This window comes from Agelaius tricolor, unplaced genomic scaffold, assembly GCF_023055355.1.
Source record: "Agelaius tricolor isolate 1412-34295 unplaced genomic scaffold, bAgeTri1.0.p SCAF_4, whole genome shotgun sequence".
In the NCBI taxonomy this organism is placed as follows: domain Eukaryota; kingdom Metazoa; phylum Chordata; class Aves; order Passeriformes; family Icteridae; genus Agelaius; species Agelaius tricolor.
The window spans coordinates 37,482,815-37,507,403 of NW_027269264.1; the positions used below are offsets into that span (position 1 = coordinate 37,482,815).

General features: G+C 38.4%; 2 protein-coding genes across 5 annotated transcripts in view; one reads left to right on the forward strand and one right to left on the reverse strand.

Moving 5' to 3' along the window:
- Positions 1-530, reverse strand: part of PPWD1 (peptidylprolyl isomerase domain and WD repeat containing 1) — a 12,955-nt gene extending 12,425 nt beyond the window's left edge. The window contains exon 1 of the mRNA XM_071425330.1: positions 346-530. Coding sequence (XP_071281431.1) covers positions 346-493 — 148 coding nt within the window. The 5' untranslated portion in view covers positions 494-530. The remainder of the gene's footprint in view (positions 1-345) is intronic.
- Positions 523-22,887, forward strand: CENPK (centromere protein K). 4 transcript variants are annotated; one of them, XM_071425331.1, is made up of 10 exons: positions 523-573; positions 3,335-3,433; positions 4,406-4,462; positions 7,514-7,586; positions 11,728-11,774; positions 14,603-14,685; positions 14,794-14,892; positions 15,167-15,308; positions 18,806-18,859; positions 21,759-22,887. In XM_071425331.1, the coding sequence occupies exons 1-10, from the start codon at positions 526-528 to the stop codon at positions 21,915-21,917; spliced, it is 861 nt and encodes a 286-aa protein (XP_071281432.1). In that variant the 5' UTR covers positions 523-525; the 3' UTR covers positions 21,918-22,887. The 4 variants fall into 4 exon arrangements, with proteins under 4 accessions (XP_071281432.1, XP_071281434.1, XP_071281433.1 ...); XM_071425334.1 differs by lacking the exon at positions 523-573 and adding an exon at positions 1,055-1,467; XM_071425333.1 differs by lacking the exon at positions 14,794-14,892.
- Positions 22,888-24,589: the final 1,702 nt, after the last annotated feature.

A 24,589-nucleotide genomic window follows, 5' to 3' on the forward strand; every position in this document is an offset into this window, starting at 1 on the left:
TGCACCAACTAGTCTTGATGCTATCACTGCAGTTCCTGTCGAAGAGTCCATCTCCAGCTTCCTTCTAAGTCCCTTCAGGTACTGGAAGGTTGCTATGAGGTCTCCACGTAACTTCCTCTTCTGCAGGCTGAACGGCCACAAGTTTCTCAGCACCAGGCACCCTCGCCCTGTAATTCCGCATCTGAAGGTTTCCCCCAGTGTGCTCATTTTACATACGAGACACAGCTTCAGGAGCCGGGCTCCCGACAGCTGCCCTCAGCCCGTGGCCGTTCCCGCCCGGCGTGGCCTGGAGGCGATCCCACCGCCCCGACCGCAGTCGGGGCAGAGCTGCACTCCTCCCCTTACCTCTCCTTTTCTTCGCCTGCGCGGCCTCCCCCGGGAGCGGCCCGACCCAGCGTTCCTCCTCATCCTCCTCATTCACTGCCGCCGAATCCCCGCCACCCGCCTCCACCTCCGGTGGCTTTCGCTTGCGCTCCGGCTCAGCGGACGCCATGGCGCTGACGTCAATGCCCCGCGCCGGGCGCTATGCAAGTGACGTGCGCGCCGCGGCTCGGACGGCGGGAAGCGGCCATGGTAGTAACGGGCGGGAAGGGGGGCGGGCGAGCCCCGGGCGGCCCGCGGCGCTCAGGGGCACCCCGGCGCCCCGACACCTCGGCGCCGGGAGGCGGTCTCGGCTGCTGGGGCCGCGGGGCTGCTTTGCAGGGAGGGTGCTGTCTTCCCGGCTGGGAAGGGGCTCGGTTCATCCCTGGGCTGTGAGCTGGGATGTCCCGCCTCACGTCCTGCCACCGCTGTGCTGCGGGGATTGGCGGTGGGGGCTCCCCGTCTCACCGCTTTTGCGATGTTGTTTGTACCCTACCGATATTTTGCTTCCTAAGGCGCCTTCGTGTCTCTTTCACAAACCTTCTGTCGCTTTCCTCTCCCCTCCCTCGCCGTCTGCCCGCAGCTGGTCGTTGTGTGCTGGGTCACGGGACGCATTTCGCCTTCTTCATGTGTGTGTACGGGTATGAAAGGGACACAGTGCCAAGAAAATGGATGCAGGTTCTGCTCTGCTGTGCCCAGCAATAGGACGAGAGGCAATGGGTAGAAGCTGATGCACAAGAAGTTTCACCTGAACATGAGGAAGAACTTTACCGTGCAGGTGACCATGCACTGGAACAGATTGCCCAGAGCGGTTGTGGAGTCTCCGTCACTGGAGATACTCGAGCACCATCTGGACACAATCCTGTGCCATGTCCTCTGGGATGACCCTGCTTAAAACGGGAGGTTGGACCAGATGACCCCCTGTGGTCCCTTCCAACCTGACCCATCCTGTGATTTTTTTGTAAAGCCTTGGCTAGCATAGAGCCTACACTTGGACATGTGTGTATTTCTTACCTAATTATATAGTCCTAAAACAAAGTAAGAAGGAATAACTTGTTGAAAATGGAAGACATTAGTATTAATGCCTAAAAAACTTTCAGTTTTCAGGTATGGTGTGGAAATAGAAATGTAATTTAACCATACTGAAATGGGGAAAAACTGCAAGCTACGAGAAAATAAGATCCAAAAGTGACATTTCATTGTGTGTACTGTGTAAGGTAGATAAGAGCACAGCATTAAGGATGGCAAGTCAGTTTGGCTTGTGAGAGCCCTGTCATGTCTCATAATATGTACATTTTGAAATGTATGAAATTGACCCAGAAATTTAAAGTTATCAACAGAATAATTTCATAATTTTTGTGTGTTGGAGGTTTTCTGTCTTTCTCCTCAGAGAAGAGAAAGCATTATTATTCCATATAATGCTTTAATAGTGATGAATTATAGTAATGCAGGGGATATGGGCGGAATAGGTTTTTATCCCACCCCATGACTCCTTTCAAGTTTCCAAAGCATGGGATTCTTTTTCTCCCTTTTATGCTTCTGTCTCCCCACTATCCCCCCAAACTCCCTTTGTCTTTTTTTTTTTTTTTTTGTCTGAGAAAAAACTGCTTAGTTTCTTTCTTAGTTTCTTCCTTCTGGGCAGTCTTTGCTGGAGGCATTTCAGGCATCTTAATAAATTATGGGAACTGGTTCTGTTTTATATTATGGAGCCATTCCAAGACTCTTAAGAAGATAATGATCTTCCTTTCCAAAATCTATGCTCACTAGTTCTTATAAGATCATGGTAACCTAGATTTTGTAGAGCTGTTTTAAATGCAAGAAATTTGCCAGGAAGACTTAGTAGAAGTATTGGCTATGTATGAGTTCTCTAATGTAATTCCAGCATTCAGTGAGATGTTCTGATTCTCTTTCCTCATCCACTTTGCTATGAGGTGCTTGAACTTTGCAAGTACTAGTAGAATATTTCACTCCTTTTAAAGAATAATAATAATTTTCTCTGATGCTATGTTTTTGTACTGAAAAAGAACAAAAGATTTAGTTAGTAATTTATGCTTCAATCAGAAGTAGAAAAGTGTAATTCTTCTCTAGATCATGATCTATTTTTAACCTTTCTGTTTAATCTCTATGTGTTTGGTGGGTCTAGTGACCCATTAGGTATTTTTAAAGGCTTCCTGCATCTGGTGTATCTAGCCTGTTGATTGTTTTCGCTGGGAAAAAAATTTTAGTCCTTCTTATTTTTCCCCTGTTAATTGCTGCTGTCATTCAGGTATCTCTTAAGTGAGAAACATACAAATTCATAAATTAATTCCAGCTGTTTCTTTCTGACCCAGCAGTTTCTCAAAGTTTTTAATTTAACGTGGGTTGATTTTTATTTTGGCTCCCCAGGTGCTCTCTTTCCTTTGTTGTCTGTATGTTCTTTCAGGTTCTTTTGTTTGTTTCTCTATTAACCTTGAGGGTGCTAAATTTGTTAATCAAAAATATTCTGAATTCAAATGAAAGAGAAATAGATTACATGTTTATTGACAGAACAGAGGTGCTTAAAAACAAACATACATATATAAACATATATATAAAATATATAATAAATATTGCAGATAAATGGAGGTAGAGTGTGGCTTTGTAGATGTAACATGTAGATGTTAGCTTTGTAACTCTCTTATTATTTCTACAATAAAGTTGTTGGAAAATAAAGAAGCCATTGCAAATAATCAAAGCAGTTATGAAAATTTAGGATTTTGTCATTCAATTTTAAAAGTAAATTATTAGTGTCTTCTTAGACACTGATTCTACTTAGTTATATAGTTAGCAGATTTTACTTAATGGCTGGTGCTTTCTAAAACTATGGAGGAGTTAGCTAAAAGCTTTGGATTAAGGGAGTTTATTCTGTTGCATAGTTGATCTGAAATGGCAAGGATGATTAAGTAACCAGTTATTGTAGATCTACATGATAACTGTTCTCTTTGCTTGTTAATAGGCTGAATGTTTATCAGAAATCAGTAACACAGCTGGTCCTGTTGAAGCCAAGGAAGAACTCTTGGATGAATGTGAGAGTGTTTGGAAGCAGATGGAAGAGGTATGCAAATATAAATGATAGATGAGGTTTATTATAGAGCTTTTTCAGAATTATTTTATTCACCACATGCTTGCCCCACCCTCTCCAAAGAAACGACTCTGATAAAACCAAACCAAGCAACCAACCAAAAAATCCACACAAGCAAAAAATCACAAACAGAAAAAAAAAGGAAATAGTATCTTCAGAAAGGTCAAATGTAGAAGTGCTTGGAGGGGTGGAGAATGCTTTGTAGAGTCAATGTGCTGATGTTACTATTTATTTAGTGTGGGAGTGTATATTAAAATTATGGAAAATGAAACAATTTATTTGTGTTGTGGTAGTACCAGCATACAGAGACCCTTCTCTCTTCAGCCTCACAAAAGATGGGATTCCATTTCATGCGTCCTTTGGATCTTAGAGGGGAGAGAGAATAGGATGAGAGAGAGGCAGCGGAGGACAGTGATGCCTCCCTATGCTTACTCCCTTGCAAACTCACAGTTACATTGTCATGGTTAAAACTTCTCTCTTGTACATAGCACAATATGTTAACAAATAACAGTTATGGGGTGGTTATTTTTATTTTCTGGATTCCCAGAAAAGATAAACTTCTGTCAGTTCTTAGGGAATACTGTTCAGCCTTGTCCATGACTCTCTTCTCAGTTTCTCATCTTCTTCATCTGTTCAATGCCTTTCCCCATATAAACTTTTCACTCATAACTTGTCTTTTTACTCAAAGAATACATCTTTCTTTAGCTGCTACTTCTCTCCTTCAGAGTTAATTAAGTTCTACTTTACTGTGCTGTGATTTCAAAACTTTTCTTAATTTGCTCTTCTGGGTTAGGGTATAGGGGATGTGGAAGGATCCAAGTTAAAACTCATTTATTTCTATATTTAAAAAGTTGGTTTTAAATTTCTAAGAATCGCATTTTGTTCTTACAAAAGAGAAGAGTAAACAACTTTCTTTGTGTTTTATTTATTTTTGTTTCTACCAAGTGTCAGAGCAAGCTAATGCTTCTAGGAACAGAGACACTGCTACCATCAGATGCCAAGGTAAGACAGTGAGTTTTTAAAAATACTCCATTTTCTGCTAAGACTGTAGAATCAGAGAATAGCCTGGCTTAGAAAGGCCCTTAAAGATCATCTAGTTCTAACCCAGGCATAGGCAGAGACGCCTTCAACTAAATTAGGTTGCTTTAAGCCTCTTCCAGCCAGGCCTCACCCCTTTTAGGGGTGCGGCATCTGCAGCTTCTCTGGGCAACCAGTTCCTGTGTCTCTGTGCTTACATAATAAAGAATTTATTCCCAGTATCTAATCTAAACCTGCCCTCTATCATCTTAAGGCCATTTCCCCATACCCTATCACTACATGCACTTGTAAACAGTCTCTCTTCTTTCTTTTAGGCCCCATTCAGGTACTGGAAGGTCCTATAGTGTTTCTCTGGAGCCTTCTCCAGGTTGAACAAACTCAACTCCCCTCACCTGTCTTTATAGGAGAGGTATTCCAGCCCTCCAATCATATTTGTGGTTCTCCTCCAGACTTACTTGAGCAAGTTCACATCTTTCTTATGTTAGGAACCCCAGAGCTGGAGGCAGCACTCAAGGTGGGGTCTCACCAGAGCAGAGTGGAGGGGCAGAGTCCCCTACCTTCACCTACCTGTTGGCCATGCTGTATTTGATGCAGAGTTATGATTGGCTTTCTGGACTGCAAGTGCATGTGTCCAACTTCTCATCCACCAGGATTCCCAGATCTTTCTTGGCAGGGCTGCTCTCACTCAGCCTATATTGATACTGGGGGTTGGTTGCCCTGACCCAGGCATAGGATCTTGTGCTTGGTCTTGTTAAACTTCAGAAGTTTCGTACTAGTGTAGCTCTCAAGCCTGTCCAAGTCCCTCTGGATGCCATACCTTCCTGGCAGTGTGTCAATTGTCCCCCACAGCCTGGTGCTGTCACTGACTTGCTGAGGGTGCCCTTGATCCCACTGTCCACGTCCCTGACAAAGATGTTCATAGTGCCTGTCTCAGAAAGAGGGCCTATGGAATGCCCCCTCATCGCGGATCTTCACCTGAATGCTGAACTGTTGACTGTACCTGAGTGTCACCATCCAGCCAATTCCTTACCCACTGAGCAGTCTGTCACATCTGTGTCTCAAGAGTTTAGTGACAAGCATGTTGTTCCAAACCATGTCAAATGCTTTGCACAGCTCCTAAATAGATGATATCAGTAGCTCTTCCCTTATGCACCAATGCCCTAATCCTGTTATAGGAAGCCACCCAATTTGTCAGGTGAGATTTGCCCTTAAATTCATGTTGCTTAACAACAGTTGCCTCTTAATTTTCCATGTCTTAGCGTAATTTCAAGGAGGATCTGCTCCTTGGTCTTGCTGGGCACAGAGGTGAGACTGATCAATCTGTACTTTACAGATTTTTGGTTTTGTCATCTTAATAATATGGGTTGTGTGTCTCCTTTTCCAGTTGGTGGGATCTTCACCAGCCAGCCATGACTTTTCAAATGTGATGGATAGTGGCTTTACCACTTCACCTGCCAGTTCCCTGTGGTGGGTTTAATCCTATCTGGCCAGCTTAGCTGTTCATCACTCGCCTCTTCATCTGGACAAGGGAGAGGAAATATAACTGAAGCCTCAGGAATCAAGATCAGGACAGATTTTCTCTTACTAAGTTTGAAAAATGCAACCAATAAATGACCAACATAGGCAACAAAATGGGAGGAGAAGGGGGTGTAACTTCAATACTTGTTTGGACTTTTCCCTAATCAGTACATATGTAATTTCTTCTTGTTAAATGTCATTGTTGTGCTATCCCTTACAGTATCCTTGGGGACTGTGCAGCTGTGGGATAAGCTGGTTCACAGTGTGCTGGGTAAAGACCTGTTGAAACATGGAGCTCAGTGGGGTGCAGTGACTGGGGCTGTATCTGGCTAGTGACCAGCCACCAGTGGTGTTCCTCAGGGTGCAGCTCAGCTCTGTTCCACGTGTTTATCAGTGATCTGGATGAAGCACTGGAATGGCTGATGACTCCAAACTGGACAATGGTTGGCACTCTGGAGGGACCAGAGGCCTTGCAGAGGGATTGAGCTAGCTTAGAACATTGGGCAATCCTCAGTGGCATGACATCTAATGTCAGCAAGCCAGCAGGAAAGGAGTGGCTGTTGGGCAGCCCTGCAGGAAGAGCTCTGAGGGCGCTGCCCGACAGCGGCTCAGGGCGAGCCCACAGCGTGCCCTGGCAGCCCGGAGGACAAACGGCGTCCCGGGAGCCTGGAGGGTGGCACTGCCAGCCACAGGAGAGGGGACAGAGCCCACAGGGTGCCCTGGCAGCCCGGAGGGCAAACAGCATCCTGGGAGCCTGGAGGGTGGCACTGCCAGCCACAGGAGAGGGGACAGAGCCCACAGGGTGCCCTGGCAGCCCGGAGGACAAACAGCATCCCGGGAGCCTGGAGGGTGGCACTGCCAGCCACAGGAGAAGGGACTGTCCCTGTGTTCAGGGCTGTGCAGCCTCACCTGCAGTGCTCAGTGCAGTTCTGTGCCCCACAGTTTAAGAAGGTTGTGAAGGTCCCTTGAGTGCATCCAGAGGAGGGCAACAAAGCTGGTGAGAGGCTGGAAGGCATGTCCTGTGAGGAACTGCTGAGGACTCTGGGCTTCTCTACTTTGTAGAGAAGGAGCTGAGGGGTTTTTTCTGATTACTTTCTACATCTTCCTCAGGGAAGTGGAGATGGAGATGCTGATATCTTCTCCCTGATATCCAGTGATATTATATGTGGGAATGGTTCAAAGATATGCAAAGGGTGGATCAGAAATGACATTAGAAAGTATTTCTTTACCTGTATGAACCTTCCTCTGTAGCGCCTTCACAACTCTGCCAATTCTGACTCCTTCTCATTTCCCCCTTTTGAAAAAATAATAGAAACATTCCACGATCCCTGTGAATTACTGTAAAATATTTTGAAGAAACTAGTGTTCTATTGTAATAGATGCTCATTTGTTTTCTGCTGTATTAACTTAACAAGTCGATTTCTATCCTGTTCCACCTCATTTTATGCCAATGCAACTCAACACACTTCAAGATATCCTTCTTTTCTTGTTACACAGCTTTCCTTGTTAATGCTACGGTGGAAAGCTTTAACAGTAGATTTTCATCAGTGGCAAGCAAGAAATCCTGAAGGTAAGTAACTGTCTCCTTGTAAAGAATGTTTATATAACCTACTGCAAAGTTTCTTTCATCTAGGCCATGAGTGTATTGAATGTCTGCTGATTTTATTTTCATTCCATAACTACTTAAAAATTAAAATAATGCTACTTTAAAAAGTAGGATGTATGTTTCATTTCTTCATTATTTTTGCACTTTAGTTCTAAGTCAACTTGAAATTAAAAGTGAATTCCACTATAACTTAATCCTATGATTCTGGACAAATAAGTGCATGATTCATATCACAATTTATCAGTCAATTAAATGGAAAAACAATGATTAGCAGATCTCCTAACCAAATAAAAAAAGTTAATTATCCTGTTACCCTCCTTCATATTGTTTTCTAAGTGATTGTTTTTTCTCTATCTTTTATTTGTATTTCGTTTTTAGAACAGAAATATTTTGGCAAATAATTTTGTCTTTTAAGAAGCTGATACATTAACCATACATCTTCTGATTGTTTTTCTGATTAAATGTGTGTAGTGTTATGATGTGACAGTTGAAACTTTGAAATAGACTTTAGTGCTAAGCCCTTTACACTGTAGTGAAATATCTATTTTGATTTAACAGGGATAGGAGATTTCAAGTCAAGATAAAGTGGTAAGAGCAACTAGAATTTTAAAAAAACGCAGGAATCCAGAACACTTACTGATTCTGAGAAGCACAAACCACTGAGACTAGTGGTAGTTCTTATGTTTGTTAGGCATTATCAGTCAAAAGGTATCAATTCCTCAGTTCTTCAAAGTTCTCTTTGTACATAAGCACCACTGCTGATAAATTTTACTCTCTTGCAAGGCTGATGTGGCCAGACACTGGAAATAAAAGCATTCAGGATCTAAGTGTGAGTAAAGTAATCTTTGTTTTCAGATGTCCCATATGGACATTACTAAAACAGTTCACACTACACTATCATTAATATTCTGGTAGTACTCATGGTTATGTCTCCTGTCAAGGACCTGTTAGCACCTGTCAAACAAGTAAAACTTCTAGTTAATCTTTAAATTAATATATTGACTCAATTGAATATTTTTATGCCAGTAAAGCTTGGTTTTATAGTATTTGCAAAATTATAGGAATGTGTTATAGACAGCATGTGGTGATTTCCAATGTTTTATCATTTAGCCAAATGGAAATGCCTTTTCAGATCAACATCAGAGGCAGTTCTCCAACTTTTTTCAAAGTCTATGTATTTGCTGCATCTCATCACTAAATAAGAGAAGCTGGGATTTTTTTTTTCTGTATAAACAGATACTGTTGCTGTATTAGAATAAATTCATAGTTCAGTGTTTTAAGCCTCACTCCAAGAACTGTCAGCCTCCAGTGCTACTGAGGTATGTAGACCAAAGGCATGTCATTGAATGAATTTGGAACATACTGGTTACTGGCTGCTGTTCATGAATAAGTTGCTGGCTTAAAGCAAATTAATTGAAAGAACTTAGTTTTTATCTGGGTAAAATACCTGAGGTTGTTAGATTTCCGTACTAAAATATGTATATTAAACTTCAAGCTATTGGCTTAAAAATATCCTTGGCCTATTTTTTTGGCTTGCTGACTTACTTTGTTCAACCATTCTTTCTTCTTCCCAGATGATAATATTTCTTATTAGAAACCCTAATTTTTTAATAGAGAATTGTCTATAATTAATACTTTACAACCAAATCTCTGCCTTTTTTGGCTCCCTTTCCAGTGGAAGAAAAAAATCCTGCTAAGAATTTGAATAGAGTTATGGTGCTTGTATGGAAATGAGGAGTCCCTTTTGCTTACTTCTCTGTCTTGGCTTCTTTCTACCTACAATTTGTTTTGAAGGAGGAATTACTTAATTGAAAACATTATCTGATTATATCTAAATAAAAATAGCAGAAATACTGATTTAATACAATTAAGTAATAGAGCATGAATGTCAGGCCGTCTTGTAACTTTGGTTTTAGCTTTTAGTAGTGGCCAGTTCATTTCCTGTAAATGAGGACCTGTCAGCATTTCAGTCTTAAACCTTATTTTCAGAGGTTATAGCTTGGCAGTTCTACATTTTTTTGAGCACAATATTGGCAAGCAGACTTGAATTCACGATGCAAATTTTATTTTTGCAAAGCTTTTGCTTTAGTGTCTTTTTCTTTCTCAATTTCTGGTATTATTTATGTAGCTCTAGATCTGCTAAATCAGCTGAATTAAAACTTCTAAAAAAGCTTTTGGCTTATAAAAATAAAATTTAACTTTTACCTTTGCAAAATCAGGAAGTGAAAGCAACCATATTTTAAACCATTTCAAACAGTTGTGGTCTCTGCATAAATTCTGTTTTTCTTTGCAAAATAGCAGTATTCTGCCAAATACCTTTTTGTTTTATTTTAATATGAGTTTCTGTATAAACATGTGCATAGTAGTTGCTTTTACATTCCTAGCATCTGGTAGTATTTTTCTTAGTAATTGTACTGTTTATCACTAGGCAATTCTCTCTGACATTTGATTTTTTGCAAGTGATTCAACAAAACTGAAAAAGATTTAATTGATGTGGATTGAGCAAGCAGTGAATTTACAGCAGCAGCTGGCATAAGTGTGTTGTCCCAGTGTTTTAGATCTGCATTGTTCCTTTACTAAATTATGGCTAGTGATTTCTTTCCCAGGAACACAGGGCCTTCTATTCTGATACTCACACAGTATGAACAGTGAATGGCAAGCATGAACTCAGGATCAGGTGTCTAGAAATAAAGAAGCATTATGAGGCAGTTGTAAAAATTGGTAATATTTGGTAAGGGAAGGCTTATAAAGATCATGTCAACAGGAAGTGGCAGGAGGAAGAATTGTATGGGTTTTTTTCAGATGTACTAGTGAATGTGAATAAAAGCTCACCAATTAATTTTATCACATGTAGGTAGTAGATTCATGTAAATAAAGAAATCTTACTCCAATAAAGCACAGACCACTGTCTCCTGCAGCTCTTAAGTTTGAGTGGAAGCAGAGTACTTAAATTTTGTGTCAAGATTTAGAAACAGTAATTTTCCAATTTTTTTTGAACTAAAAGGAGTTTTATTGAAGAATTTAATTTAATGCATTTTTTGATGCTTCAGTAGTTTTTCTGATTTTCATCTCAGAACAAACAGTGCTTTTAAAACTACTAATCTAAAGCTCCTTAAAATTTTTGTGGTAAGTACTGTAGCATTACCAAAGAAAGTGCTTTTCTGAATTTATTAAATAGACTATGTGTATTTAGGAGATGTTTAATACTGTCATGAGAGGGTTAAGGACTTCCTTTTTGATTAAGGAATTTTTATTTAAGTAATTATTTGTAAGATTAGAGATTTCGAGCCCAAACTTGCACCAAAAAATCTGCCTATAAAGATTTTAATCTGTTAGAATAGCTTTTATTTCTCCCGTTAATGTATTGAAATAGTTCAAAAAAGTCATATGTTTATGCAGAAGCTGCAAGTTGACATGGATCTGAGAATTGATTGGAGTCTGTTGAATGCTGTAAAAAACAAGAATTTAACTTTTCATTCTGAAAATGCACACTGCATTTTGTAGAAGCATTCTGGAGAAAAATTTTCATCTTCTTGAATTGTACTTTGGTTTCACTTAGGTATTGCTGTCGCTCAGTGTTTTGAGTTAGGGTATTGGCCTTGCTGGGCCATTCATCTCCCTACTGTTTTTGTGAACAGTAAGGATGGTGACATGCTTCTGAAGTTATAAAACTAGGTTCTATAGTCCTGATCAAGCATTTAGGAGGCTATTTAACAAGGAATTGGAGGACTGGAAGAATTTGATTGCCCACATTTGTAATGTTGATGGAATGCCTTCTGCTAAAAAAATCAGGCTTGATTGTCTTGATATATATAGACATACGCTGTTTATTCATCATGCACCCTCACCAATGTATTTGGAGCCAGTTCAGGTATAAAAATAACACACAAGCATTAACACTGCACTTTTTTCAGTCTAATTTAATTTGCTGAATAGTGATAGTAGGTTAACCCGGCAGGACACCACAGCATGTGGTTAAACTGCTACTGAGAGCCAAACTGTTCTTCAGAAGTTACACAAATTTCTCTCTAGCCACTCTGCTTTTCAGTATAAATAAATCTTTATCATCCAATGGAAAAAATAAACAATTAATTTTATTTTTCAGTAATTTCTACCAATCCAGATGTACTGTTAGAATTGGGAAAAGAAGAGGTAAGTTTAATAAAATTTTGTTGGGAAAAAAACCAATACATGGAATTGCTGCATTTTCCTATGACTGTTCCTAGGGTGGACTGCTAAAATGCTGTGTATTTTCCTTCAGCCATTTATGTTGTTCTGATGCTTTCTTTCCCCCTCTAGTATAACTAGTAAAATTTCCTAGTTATGATGAGTGAGGTTTTAAACTGACTTATTGCACAAGTCACTGAGTAGTGCACAATAAACAGTATTTTGCCTCTGGACACACCATCTAATCACAGTAGCTCAGCAAACTTATCTGCATGCAATGAAAATGATGTGACAATTGACATCCCTGCTACATTAATGCTCCAAGGCCTCACTTAAGATTGGAATCCCATTGTGCTGGCTGCCACCAGGAGACAAATCTTGACTGATGACCATGCCTTGCAAAGACTTCATCATCATCTGTAACATTGTGCAGCAGGGTCCATTTCTAGACCTGAAGCCTACACACTGTACTTTTCAAGATTACTTTCAGTTAACATTGCTCAAGGGCAAGAAGATCCACTCAGAATTGTGTTTTCAAGTTGATCTGTGGCTGAATTTTAATTGCTAATTTGTCACAGAATGGCTGGAGTTAGAAGGGACCTCTGGAGATAGAATCATAGGATAGTTTAGATTGGAAAAGGCCTCTAAGATGATCGAGTCCAACAATCCAAATCCACCACTAAACCCTGCCCCTAAGTGCCTCACAGGATTGTGTCGAGGTGGCTTTTGAATATCTTTGAAGAAGGACTCTCCACAGCCTCTCTGGGCAGCCTGTTTCAGTGCTCAGTCACCCTCCAGTAAAGCAGTTTTTCCTAATTTTCAGATGGAAATTCCTGTATTTGAGTTTGGGCCTCTTGCTCCTTGTGCTATCACTTTGTACCACTGAAAAGACACCTGCCATTAAGATATTTTTGTATGTTTTTTTAAACAAAATGTTATAATATATTGCATTTCGTACTTAATAGAAAATGATGTAATATTATGTGTTACATGGAAGAGTCAGTTATCTTGGACATTGAGTTCTGTGGCAATAATTTGCAAATATTTTGTTGAGTTCCTCCATTGGAAGAAAGAGCAAATCAATAGCGTCTTGTGGGTAACATTATACTATATTGATGGGACATAGGAATGCTATGTGACTTGAGAATATTCCTGGGTCTAATGCCTTCTAGTATCACTCACAACAGCAAATCTGACTGCTGTTAAGAGTCACTATCAAAAAGTTGTTAGGTTACACACTTTGATTGGCATGTTGATCTGATATTTGAGGATTACAGCATTTTTTCCAGATGTTATATATATCGAGCATATTTGTTTCTGTAGCATATTTTCAGAATGTATATTTCTTTGAGCTAAATTCCTAGGTGCTCTTATTTTGTATGGAAGCAGAAAAAATACATCCAAATCATAGGCTTATATAAGAAACATTATTTTGTTCAAGACCATAGTGCTCTAACAGGGGATCTCATAAATTTATACAAGTGTCTGAAGAGAATGGAGCCAGACTCTTCTCATTGATGCCAAGCAGTAGGACAAGAGGCCATGGGATGCACAAGAACACAAGGAAGAGCTTCTTTACTGTGCACTGGAAGAGATTGCCCAGAGAGATTGTGTAGTCTCCCTTGCTGGAGTTTGTCATGACCTGTGTGGATGCAACCCGTGCCATGTGCTCTTGGATGACCCCTGCCTGACCAGGGAGGTTGGTCCACGTGACCCACTGTGGCCTGTCACAATGGTTAAAGAAACTTCCCCATCCAACAGCCCAGGAGCTGTGGTGTCAGTCACTAAGCCCATTCACAGCTACCCACACTCACACAGATCAGGTGTCCTTACCCGCTCAATCCTAGGTTTCCTTCTTCCCTTAGGTTCACACATCCTGATCCTTAAAATAATTTAATCATGGCATAATAACAGAATAACAGCTTGAGCTGGGTGCCTCTGAGGAAGGCAGAAATTTAGAAAATTTAAAATTTCTAAAAAGAAAAAAGAAATTTAATACCCTCAAAGCCAAAAGGCTTTTATGCCCTCACAGTGTAAACACAGAAAAGTCCAGGTGTCATCAGCTTCTGCCATGTCTCAATGTCCCCTCCCCTGGCAGGGCCACAGGCCCCCAGGCCCCTGTTGTACAGAGTTGGCAGTTCATGGCCTCTTGCCTGGGGCTCTTGCCAGAGCTCAGCCCAGAGCTCAACCTGCAGCTCTGCTGCAGCTGCACCCTGAGCCACCTGCACTGAATGTGTTCCTCAACACAACCTTACGTATTCTGTGATTTCTATAATGGAAGACCCAGCCCACTGAGAGTCCACTGTTCCCTACATTCAGCAATGCCTATAGCTTCTGACTGCAGTCGTTTTATTTCTCTGTTTTTCCTGTCCCAGATGTGTCATAGCCCTGAGGATCATTTAATTAATGGATGCAGTTAGTCTTTCTTTGATGCATCTTCATTTTCTGTACATTTTATGTGGTGCAAGTAGCATGGATTCATTCTTGCCAGCAGCTGCAATAGTTTAGACAATAGAGCGCTGGTGCTGTAGACGTTTTCTCCTCAGCCATTCATCAGCTGAGCAGTTCATGTGTGTACTTCAGGTAAAATTAAGTATTTTGTTAAGCTCTGTGAGCTTCAAGAAGACACTAATGAGCAACTGGTCACAGTGATGTTTTGAATAGCTTCTGCATTTTAAACTGGATTTTAATGTTTATTAAGGAATTGCAGATGATTTTGTTCCCCTTTAGCAGATTTACAAATGTAGTCTTACATAGAACAAATACTACTGTCTGGGCTACCTGCAAACAGTTTAATTTCTATTCTTTTATAGTTGCAGAAAGTAAAAAATGATCTTGAAATGGTGCTGTCAACAGTTCGGTCAAAGAATAAACAACTGGAAGAAGATCTGAAAAGGTAATACAGTAATTTGAACTTTGGAATGCTGTAAGCTTTCTTCTTTTTTTGACTGCCCAGGGAAACTATTTATCTGTTGTGCCATTTCCTACCTTTCATGTTTCAAAGAGAACAGCAGTGGTGTGAGGAACAGAAACAGATGCTAGAGACTCTTAATAAAATGGAAGAAGAGGCAAATACCGAAGTTGAACATCCTTCCACAAAAAGGTATTTCTACATTTTTGAGTTACAAATTCAAGAATTTAAATATCAACAGGAGCAAATGAGCAAGCAAACTCTTAAAATTTATTCTTTGTTTTATTTAATGGATCAAATAATTGCTCAGTAATCCATATTTGAAACATGAAAGTAATGCTACTATATCCTTTGATTAGAGACGATGAATTTCTAACAATAGATAATAAGGGGTTTTTTTACTTAGGAGGGACTTTTTAGTTACTCGATTTGATCCCTTGTTTTGTTGCTATGTTTTTACTGTTAGTTTGAAAACTAGAGAACTCAATGAACTGAAAAATAAAGTACTGAAATTAAAGACCTATAAGAAAGAACTCCTGAGTGCTTTGGGTGAATTCCTGGATGAACATTTTCCCCCTCCAGAGGAAGGTGAAAATATTAAAAAAAAGGTAAAACTTTTCTTTACCTATTAAATTTGAAATGTTGAGTTTATATTTAATTAGATGCAGTATCTGTTTGAAGTCACTAGCATTGAACCTGCAGTTGTATTTTGAAATAAGCATAATTTTTACAGCTGATCCTCTAGGTTTAGTTTATATTTTTCAGGTTGTTTTATATTATTTAAGGCTGTTTCCAGCTGGGTATTTTCTTTTCTTAATGCATATATCCCTTACCCAATGAGATGCATAGCAATATATTGTATTTCTTACTGAACTGCAAGCTATGCCACATTTGGAAATGGTGTGGGGTTCAGTCCAAATTGACTCTTTTTTTTTTTTTTACTTGACTGGGCAAGTAGATTCCTATTTTCCTTGGCAAAGCAAATTTTAATTGTCTAACAATGTTTTTGGAACAATAAGGAAAAGTGTTTATAATTACAGAGTAGTTTGGAATGTTAACCATCAGATTTTGTTCAGACAAACTGGGTCAAAAATTATCGTAAGACCGCAGGGAGAATAAGCAGCCAGGGAGTATTTTGCATAATAAATTCAAAGTGTGCAGTAAAAATAAAACGATTACCATTAGTATTTGATAGATAAAAAAAAACTATGAAAAAAGGCAGGGTTTGATTTTGATTTCAGGAACACTTAACATTACAGAAGTTGAAATTATTTCTTTAATCCAGTTCCCTGTTATTTCAGGTAACTACATAATATAATTTCTTCAATATTATCATTGAGTTCCATTTTAGAACAAATAATTTTTTTTACTACTGTTTCTCCTGTGTTTTTTCTTCTAGCACCTCAGAATAGCTCTTTTTCCTTCTTGTGTTTATTCCTCCTGATATATTAACAGCAGCAATCTCATATCCTCTCTTTCTTTGTTTTGCTAATTGAACTAGAAACACCTTTATGTTCTCCTGCAAGATAATATTTTTCAATTCTCTAGCTTATCCTAGTAATAACCATTGTCTATGTTTGTTTTCACTTGGATTCATCTTTTTTACAACCTGCTAAGAAACAATATTATAAATAAAACTACTAGCTCACACCCATCACCAAAGCAACAAAGTACACCCTTGTCTTTTTCTGTCTGTAATTTGCAGCTAATGAATCCTGATCTTTTAATTAAAAAAAAATGTTTTGCACATAAGCACATATTTTGCATATAAAAATACCAGTGGATTTGTCAAGACATGGTGTTTATTTTCTAAGTATTATTCAAATATCTTATTTTGTTGATTCTTAGTTTTTCTTCATACCAATGCTTTCCTTTCCTGTTGTTAGTAAATGTGACATATTTTGGTATAACTCTCTCCATTTTAGAAACAGTTGCATGTAGGACAGTGTCAAATGATTTGCAAAAGTCCAGGTAGATGCCATCAGTTGTTCTTCCTTCTCCACAAATACTGTAACTCTTGTAGAAGGCCACCAAATTTGTTGGGTGTAAATGGTCTATAGTGAAGCCATGTTAGCTGTTACCTATCACTTTACTTAAACAAAAAAACTACTTTGATTAATTTCAACACAAGGTTTTATCTTTTCTTAGCTTAAATTTTATTTATACATTTCTGAACTCTTAAACAGAGTCTGTTTTCTGACAGTCTTTTTCTTTCTTTTCACTCTTTGTGAATTCATAGCTTTTCTATACCTTTTGACTCACTTGGATCACTTGGCTTAACTACAGGTACCTCTTAATCTGCATCTAAGTAATTGACTGGGAAGGCAGGACAGCAAGCCATTTTTGCCTACATTTATTGAGTGTAAGAAATACAAATTGTAATCACTGAAATGAATTAGCAATGAAATTAGCTGCTACGTTTGTTCATGAGAACACATTATTCACTTCTCCTATCAGCTTGGTTCAGCAGTCTAGCAGCACCAAACTCTGCACATCAGCAATTTTGCTTCACTTTGTGGAAGCATGTTGTGTTCACAGTGGTTCTGTGTGAGGGCAAATGTGCAGGGTTGATGTCTGTAGGACATGGCTGCAGTATAGTTTGAACTGCTCCAAGCCTCACTGGTCTGGTTCCACCCTCCTTTCACCTGGCGACATGCATGTGGGATTGGGAGTGGGAATGGGAGTGAAGACTGCATCATAACAGCTCATGTTGGCTTCCATTGCCATGGCCCAACACCTTTAATATAGGTAGTGACTGTACTAACGATGGTCTTGCATTTTAAATCTAGGATAAAAATCTACTTTATTTTTTTCAAGATACTAATATGAAAAATCAGAGGCTGAGGAATATTCTTTATACAAATTTGTCTGATCGGAAGGGTGAAGAAGGTGCCTTTCAGGCTAAATAATGAAATGCTGAGCATCCTGCTTAATGACTTTATAAGCATTAAGTGATTAGTGGTACTTAATTGTATTAGTTATAATCTTGACCAGGGAAATATATCAGCAAAGGTTGTGAAGTACCTTCCTGTTTGCTCTAAGGAGCTTTTTGCTGATAGGTAATGTCAATTCTATTTCCTCAGCCAAATATCGAGATAAGGGCATATAGATAGATGTTATTGGGTCATAACACCAGGATTTGCAGAGCTTCCATGGAGCAGGCTCTCCCTGGAAAGTGAAACTTCTGCAGGTGAGACTATTACAGACTGTGACTGGGAAAAAGGATCCAGAACTTGCCTTTCAGAATATTCTTCTTTCTTGCTTGTATTCTTCCTCTGTTCCAGAAGTGAAGTTTGTCTAAGGTGCTGCACAGCTGGTAATATCTTAGGTCTTAAATTCATGCGTTCAACCGCAATGCTGAGAAAGTCAGTGGAATATTATCTCCTTTTATTTTGTTGAAACTGAAGTGCATGGGGAAAAAGAATAAAACTGGAAAATTAAAGAAACAGGTTTACCCTGCAACAGTACAAGCAGATCCATTGACATTGCTGCCAAAGGAATCTCTATAGACAAATGGCTTGATTTGCTTGCTACAAAGGAAAAGAAGTAATCTTTTAGTGATATTTTATCATTGCCTTTTATTCCACCAAAATTTTTAATTATTCTATTTCTCAGCCTTGGTAAGATAAATGTTTTAGTTGAATTCAAAGCAAGTAAGTATTCATTGTCAAATTATGAAAAAAATATTGAGGCACTATGAAATTAAGTCTTGAGTTGTGTGAAATTTCTATTATAAACATTTATTTAAAGCTCATGAAAAATATTTTTTCCTCCAACAAATTTGTTCACAGAATGTTCTGTACTACATTATAAATTTGATGTACTTGGTTTTATTTAAATGTAAACACAGATGAAAACATTATGATCACTTTAGATAAATCTCTCTTGATAATTCAAAAAATGTTACATTTGAAGTGTAGGATTTTGAACTGGTAGATTTAAATGCTACCTCTATTTCTTTCAGGACTAAGTCTAACTAAAAGTTTTCATCTTTTGTGTACTATGCAATCAAATAATTGTGTAATTATTTTACTTTGTCAATTAAAATTTTTCTTAACTGGTTTGGGGTTTTGTTAATTTGGCTGGGGGATGTTTATCTTTCCAGAACTCTTTGGCAGAGCCAGTTGTAGAACTGATAACATTGCAAGAAATTTTAGAGGTAAGATGTTTTCACTATGTAGAGATTTGAGGAATTTTTAAATATTCAGATGTAATGATGGTGATGATGATGATGATGATAAAGTGTTTATTACTAATATAAATAACAGTATGTGGTATTTAGTTAAGACAGTTAACCTAGAATGATTAAGAATGTTGTGTCTACAAGAAGAGTGCAGGGAGACCTCATTGTGGCCTTCTGGTTCTAAAAGGGGGCTTATAAAAAGATGCAGAGCAACTTTTTGCATGGGGGAATAGTTTTAAATTACAAGAATAGATATTTAGATTAGCTTTCAAGAATAAATTCTTTACTGTGAGTGTGGTGAGGCAGTGGAACAGGCTGTCCAGAGAAGCTGTGGATACTCCATCCCTGGCAGTGTTCAAGGCCGGGTTGGATGGGGCTTGGAGCAATCTGATCTAGTGCAAGGTACACCTGCCCATGGCGGGTGCTTGGAATGAGATGATCATTAAAGTACATTCCAACCCAAACCATTCTGTGAATATAGGTCAGTTTTCTATTTTAATTCCTATCAAAGTAAACCCCACATTATCACAAGAGGTGTGGCAATAATTAACTGGTTCCGCTTAGACTAGAGAATGGCTGTCTCTTATTTCTTGATTTTACAATATTTGGTTCAAAGACGTTTTATGTGCCTTAGTGGCTCATGTTGGGAGAGACAAATACTGTGTTTAACAAAAAAAAAAGGTCCATTTCATGCTCTTTTATACTGTTTCAAGAAAAATATTTCTGAAATATACATTAACAGAAGGACTAAATATGTAGCCTCAGCAGGACCAATAGTCTTGTGCATTAACTGGATTATTAAGTCATACAAGGAAATCAGTTCATCCGATTCATGCATTTCTGATTGATTTTATAAGTATAGAAGCATTCCTTAGTGCAAATTTTTAATTACAGTGCAGTTTATGAATGTGAATTGCAAAGCATAATTTTTCTTCTTGTCTTAAAAGTAGCATATGAAGTGAAGTTTTCTGTTCCCCCTCCTTAGACAGTTCTAAGTTCTATATGTAAGATGTCCTTGGGGAAAATTTTTTTTCTTGATGCAAAATGTGATGTATAAAAACTTGCTGGTATTAAGATGCTATTATCTAATCACTGTGTACTACCGTTTAAAGCCCAGGCTTTGGGCTTACATCATCAAAATCATTTTACATGCTTCAAATATCTCAGCATACCTTTTAATGCCAAATTAGGCAGAGCTTGAAAACAGATCAGAATTCAGAGTGGCCACAGCCCTTGTGGAAAAAGAATTTTGAAGTTCTTTTAATGCTTTAAAATTGCTCTTCATATTTTTCTGATATTGTTAATCTCCTAAAAATGGGAACATATTCATGTTTGGAAGAACACACTATTTGAAAAATTCAAAAATTCATTTTGAATTTCAACATCCTGACCTAAAGTGCCAATGTCCCTTATCTTTGTATTCAGTAGTATAGGAAGGTTTTTCTTTGTTGAGTCGTGTTGTTCTAGCTTCAAGTCCCTGTTTGTTGGAACGCAGTACATCCCTCTGGATGTCCAGAGTTGCCGAGGACCCCGTCAGGGGGCTTGGAGACCCTGGTATGCAGCCCAGGGCACCTGGGGATTTAATTTTGACCCTTGGAGCAAGTTACCAGCTTTGTATGAGGACGTGAAAGTCACACAGGTTTGAATAGTGTAATAATAAAATATTCACAGGGTGAAAATGTAGATTTTAGGATTTTTGGTATGGGGGTTATGGGGACAAGATGGAGGAATCAGGGTGTGTCTGGTCCTTCTTCTTTCTTCTTCTTGTTCTCCATTTTCTGCAGTGATGTTGGCACTTTGAGATTGGTTTAGAGTAGAAGTGCACTGTCTAACATAGGTGATAGGTATTGGGAATTAAGAGCAAATACGATATACGTAGTTTGTAGTATAAAAAGACAATACTGCCTTGGGGTGGTCAGAGTGCTTGTGGCTGCCTTGCTGAGCAGATCTTGGCTGGGCAGAAAGAAAATTTTATAGATAAGAATTAATAAACAACCTCAAGACCGAAAAGTGAAGAGTCCAGACTCATTCTTCAGTTGCGTGGGCTGAAGCAGAGACATCCTACGCATCTCAGGGCAGAGAACATCAACAGCCAACCCGAGACCTCTTATATGTTTTCTGAGGTACACATAAGTTATTACAGCCATGAAAGCTATTTTGGAGTATCAGATGTCAGAAAAAAACAAGTAAAAATTTGTCTAGAATAATGCATTTGGAGTAAATTCTCATAATTGGAAGTACAAAGTATATTAACTGGAACAATTCTTCTTCAGAATGTTCTGAAAAAAAAGAGTAGTCGTTCATTTGGGTCTTTTATTAGCAGCACTGGATGCAAAAATATAAAATCTGGTAGCAAGTATTTTGAATTTGACTTTAGCACTAAAGGGCAAAAAATATTTTGTACTTACTGAAATTGGGACAGTATAACATTCAAAAGCTCTGAGAAGAAAGATTAAATATCTAGGTTAAATAGAAAGAGCACCATGGGATGGGTAAGGTTATTTAATCTGTAATGTGTGCAGTAGTCCCCATGAGCAATATCGTGAGGGCATGAATATGAACGGAAACAGAATGACAAAACTGATTTTGTTTTTAACTCCATTAACTAATTCGGTATCTAGATACAGCATTTAATCTACATTTATTCTGGAATAAAAGAGGATTCTGGTTCTAATTTTTATGTCAAAAAAGATGTTATGTAGCTAATTGGAAGTCCTTTGCTTTACTTCTACTTTGTACAGGTCTCATATTTCTTCTGTATAGTCCTTTTTATCTTATATTGCCTACATCACAGTAATTTGTAAAAATTCGGTTAAAGGAGATAAAATCTAGCTGTTTTGGTCATTTCCTAAATCTTATCCTTTTGGTCTTCCAGATGCTGATAAACACATTAATGACCACACCACATGAACCTTATATAACAATTAATGAGTCATTTTGGCCACCTTATATTGAGCTGCTGCTGCGATATGGAATGGCCCTGAGACATCCAGAGGATCCAAACAGAATGCGCCTCCAAGCTTATCACAAGTAGTGTGACCTACATGTGCACTTGAAAACAAAACAACACCAGTCTCTTAATTCAGGGCTAGGACATACTTAGGTTTCCTACTAAGCTTTCTTAGTATCAAACATCACTTCTTGTTGGATGATTTTTTTCTTTTATATCAAAATGGATATTTAAGAGCATAAAACAGAGAAAAAGAAAAAATAATAATCTATTTTAACTGCTTACATTTGGCCTTCAGTGTTATATCAAGATTTGCATTATGGAAGGTTTTTATCACTGCTTCTGTAAGATGCAGATTCATGTAATAGACAAATATGTTTAACAGTCCTTTTTACTTTAAAAACCATACTTTATACATTACTTCTATAGATTAGATTTCTTAGATTGCCTGAAGTTGTCTCTATTTCCTTTAGTATTTTCTTGTATTCTGTAGAGGCAAAATTCAGAATAAGACCACTCCTGTACATGGCCTTGCAAACATTTGGAAATAACAGAGAGGTATCCTCTCAAGAATGTGTTATGCCTTGTTTGTTTCTCAGAGCCCTTGCAAACAATTTTACTGGCCTGACAATAAGCACCTAGGAAAGCTGACACATCTTTCTGTGCAAGGTGCAGCAGATGTTGAGTCTATGCCTTTTACTGCACGCTTCCCAAATGGCCTACTTTGTGTTATGCTGTATTGCCTTACAGTATCTGTCTTCACGTTTTCAGACCTAGCTTATCAAGGCTTTTAATGGATCTCTGTTCTGTTGATCTCTACGGCTTCTACGTTATGTCAGTTGAGAGTTACCTTCTGACTCAATGCTGGCATTCTTTGCAATCTCAGTCTTTTTTGTAGCCATTTTTATTGTATTGTATTGAGTACAAAATTCTACTCTTGCTTATCTGTAGTGACTAAATTATCCTTTATTAACCAGATTGTAGTTTATTGAGGGAGGAGCTTGGGTGATTTTTTAATTGATGGAAAAATAAAGAGTTGTATACTATCACAGAATGTTTTTGTGTGATGGTTTTTAGAATGGTGTTCATGTGATTTGGTGTGATGACTTGTAAAGATGATGTAAGGATGCGTGGGAGAGGTAAGGGGGACCAATCTAAGTTCCAGTATAATTGCTCTTTTTAGACCAATTAAAAGTTAAGCAAAAAAAATCATTCATCTTGTGTAGTTTTGAGTGAATGCTGTTCATATTAACCTTCCAACTGGTGATTAAGCGTGAGTATAGAATGTGGTGCGTGGTGTTGTGCATGGGCATTGACTTCTTTTTGGTTCATATTGCTTGTGTAACTACCCTTCTGTTGTGGTTTATCTTTTCTTATGAGCTCTAGAGTCTGACTAATCTATACACATTTACCTTACAGTATTTTTAATTAAGAATTTGAATAACTACATTTTTTTGTTTACATTTATAGCATTGTCTCTTTGGGGTTTTTTCCTTTCTTTGTGCTTAAATGCTTTGTATTCTGCCATCCTTTCACCTTATTTATTAACACTGCTCAAATACTTCATTGATGCTGGATGACTGCTTCTGTCTTGACATTAATAAGTAGAAGAAGAAATGTTTAACACTCAGTAGCCTCTTGTGTTTAAAAAGAAGAAGAATACCAACCCATACCACCCACTTCCCAAATCCAAACCCAAACCAAAGAATTGAGGAGATAGGACAGTCTATAAACAAGTGCTCTAAAGAAGATGCAATATTCATTATTCTTCATACCAAAATCAAATCTCATCCAAGGAAAATACCAGAACAGATTTAAATGAAAGTACTTCACATAAAGCTTTACATTCAATTATTGAACTCACTGCCATAAAATATGTTGTAAGATTATATATGAACTTGCAAAAAAACATTACTGAATTCATATTTGTGATTATGTAAGAAAATTGGCAGTCAGCAGGTTCAGAAATCTCTATCCTACTAATTGTTGGACCCTGAGGAGATACACATAGATATTCCCTGAGATCCTCCTGTGGCTCCACAGTATCTTCAGCATTCTCTGAAGCCTTTCTGCTTAGGCCCTGGATATGCTCAGAACCCAAAGGTTCAGTGTAGAGCTTTTTCCTAAGGAGGGATTGAACCAGTACAGCAGAAGAAAAGCTGTAGAAAGAGATAATCCCTTTTCTCGCATGGCCTAAAATGCATTGCCAGTTTTTAAGAGAAGCTGGTTTAGACTGAAACAGAGCTAGCCGAAAGCTGTAGCTCTTAGAAAAATCCTGACAAGTAAATTGAAGCAAATCAGAGCAGTGATGAAGAACAGATCTTCCTTATGAAAAAAAGCTAGGAGTAAGCTCTTTCATCAGTACTTTCAACAATCAGGAATGTTGGAGTGTATGTCGAAAGAGTAGGATAATTTCTCCATTTTTTGTCTTCTTGCATGTCTAAGTAACAGATGCTTGTTTGGAATTAACACCTCTATTAAATGCTAATATTGTGACTCCATGTGCGTTCCGTGAAATTGTTTAGCGTACTGTCAATCTTTAACTCTACAAAGGTAATGTAAAAAAATAGCCAGGATGTTAAATGAACATTTGGAGCTACCAAGCCTGAGTAAGATGACAAACTGATCTATGAGCTGGCAGTGTGTCCTTTGGGCCAAGAAGGCCAGCGATATCCCGGGTGCAAATAGGAAGATCAATGCCAGTCTGCCTGTGCCTTTGCTTCTTTCCCTTTAGTTGACCAGCGGTTCCCTACTCA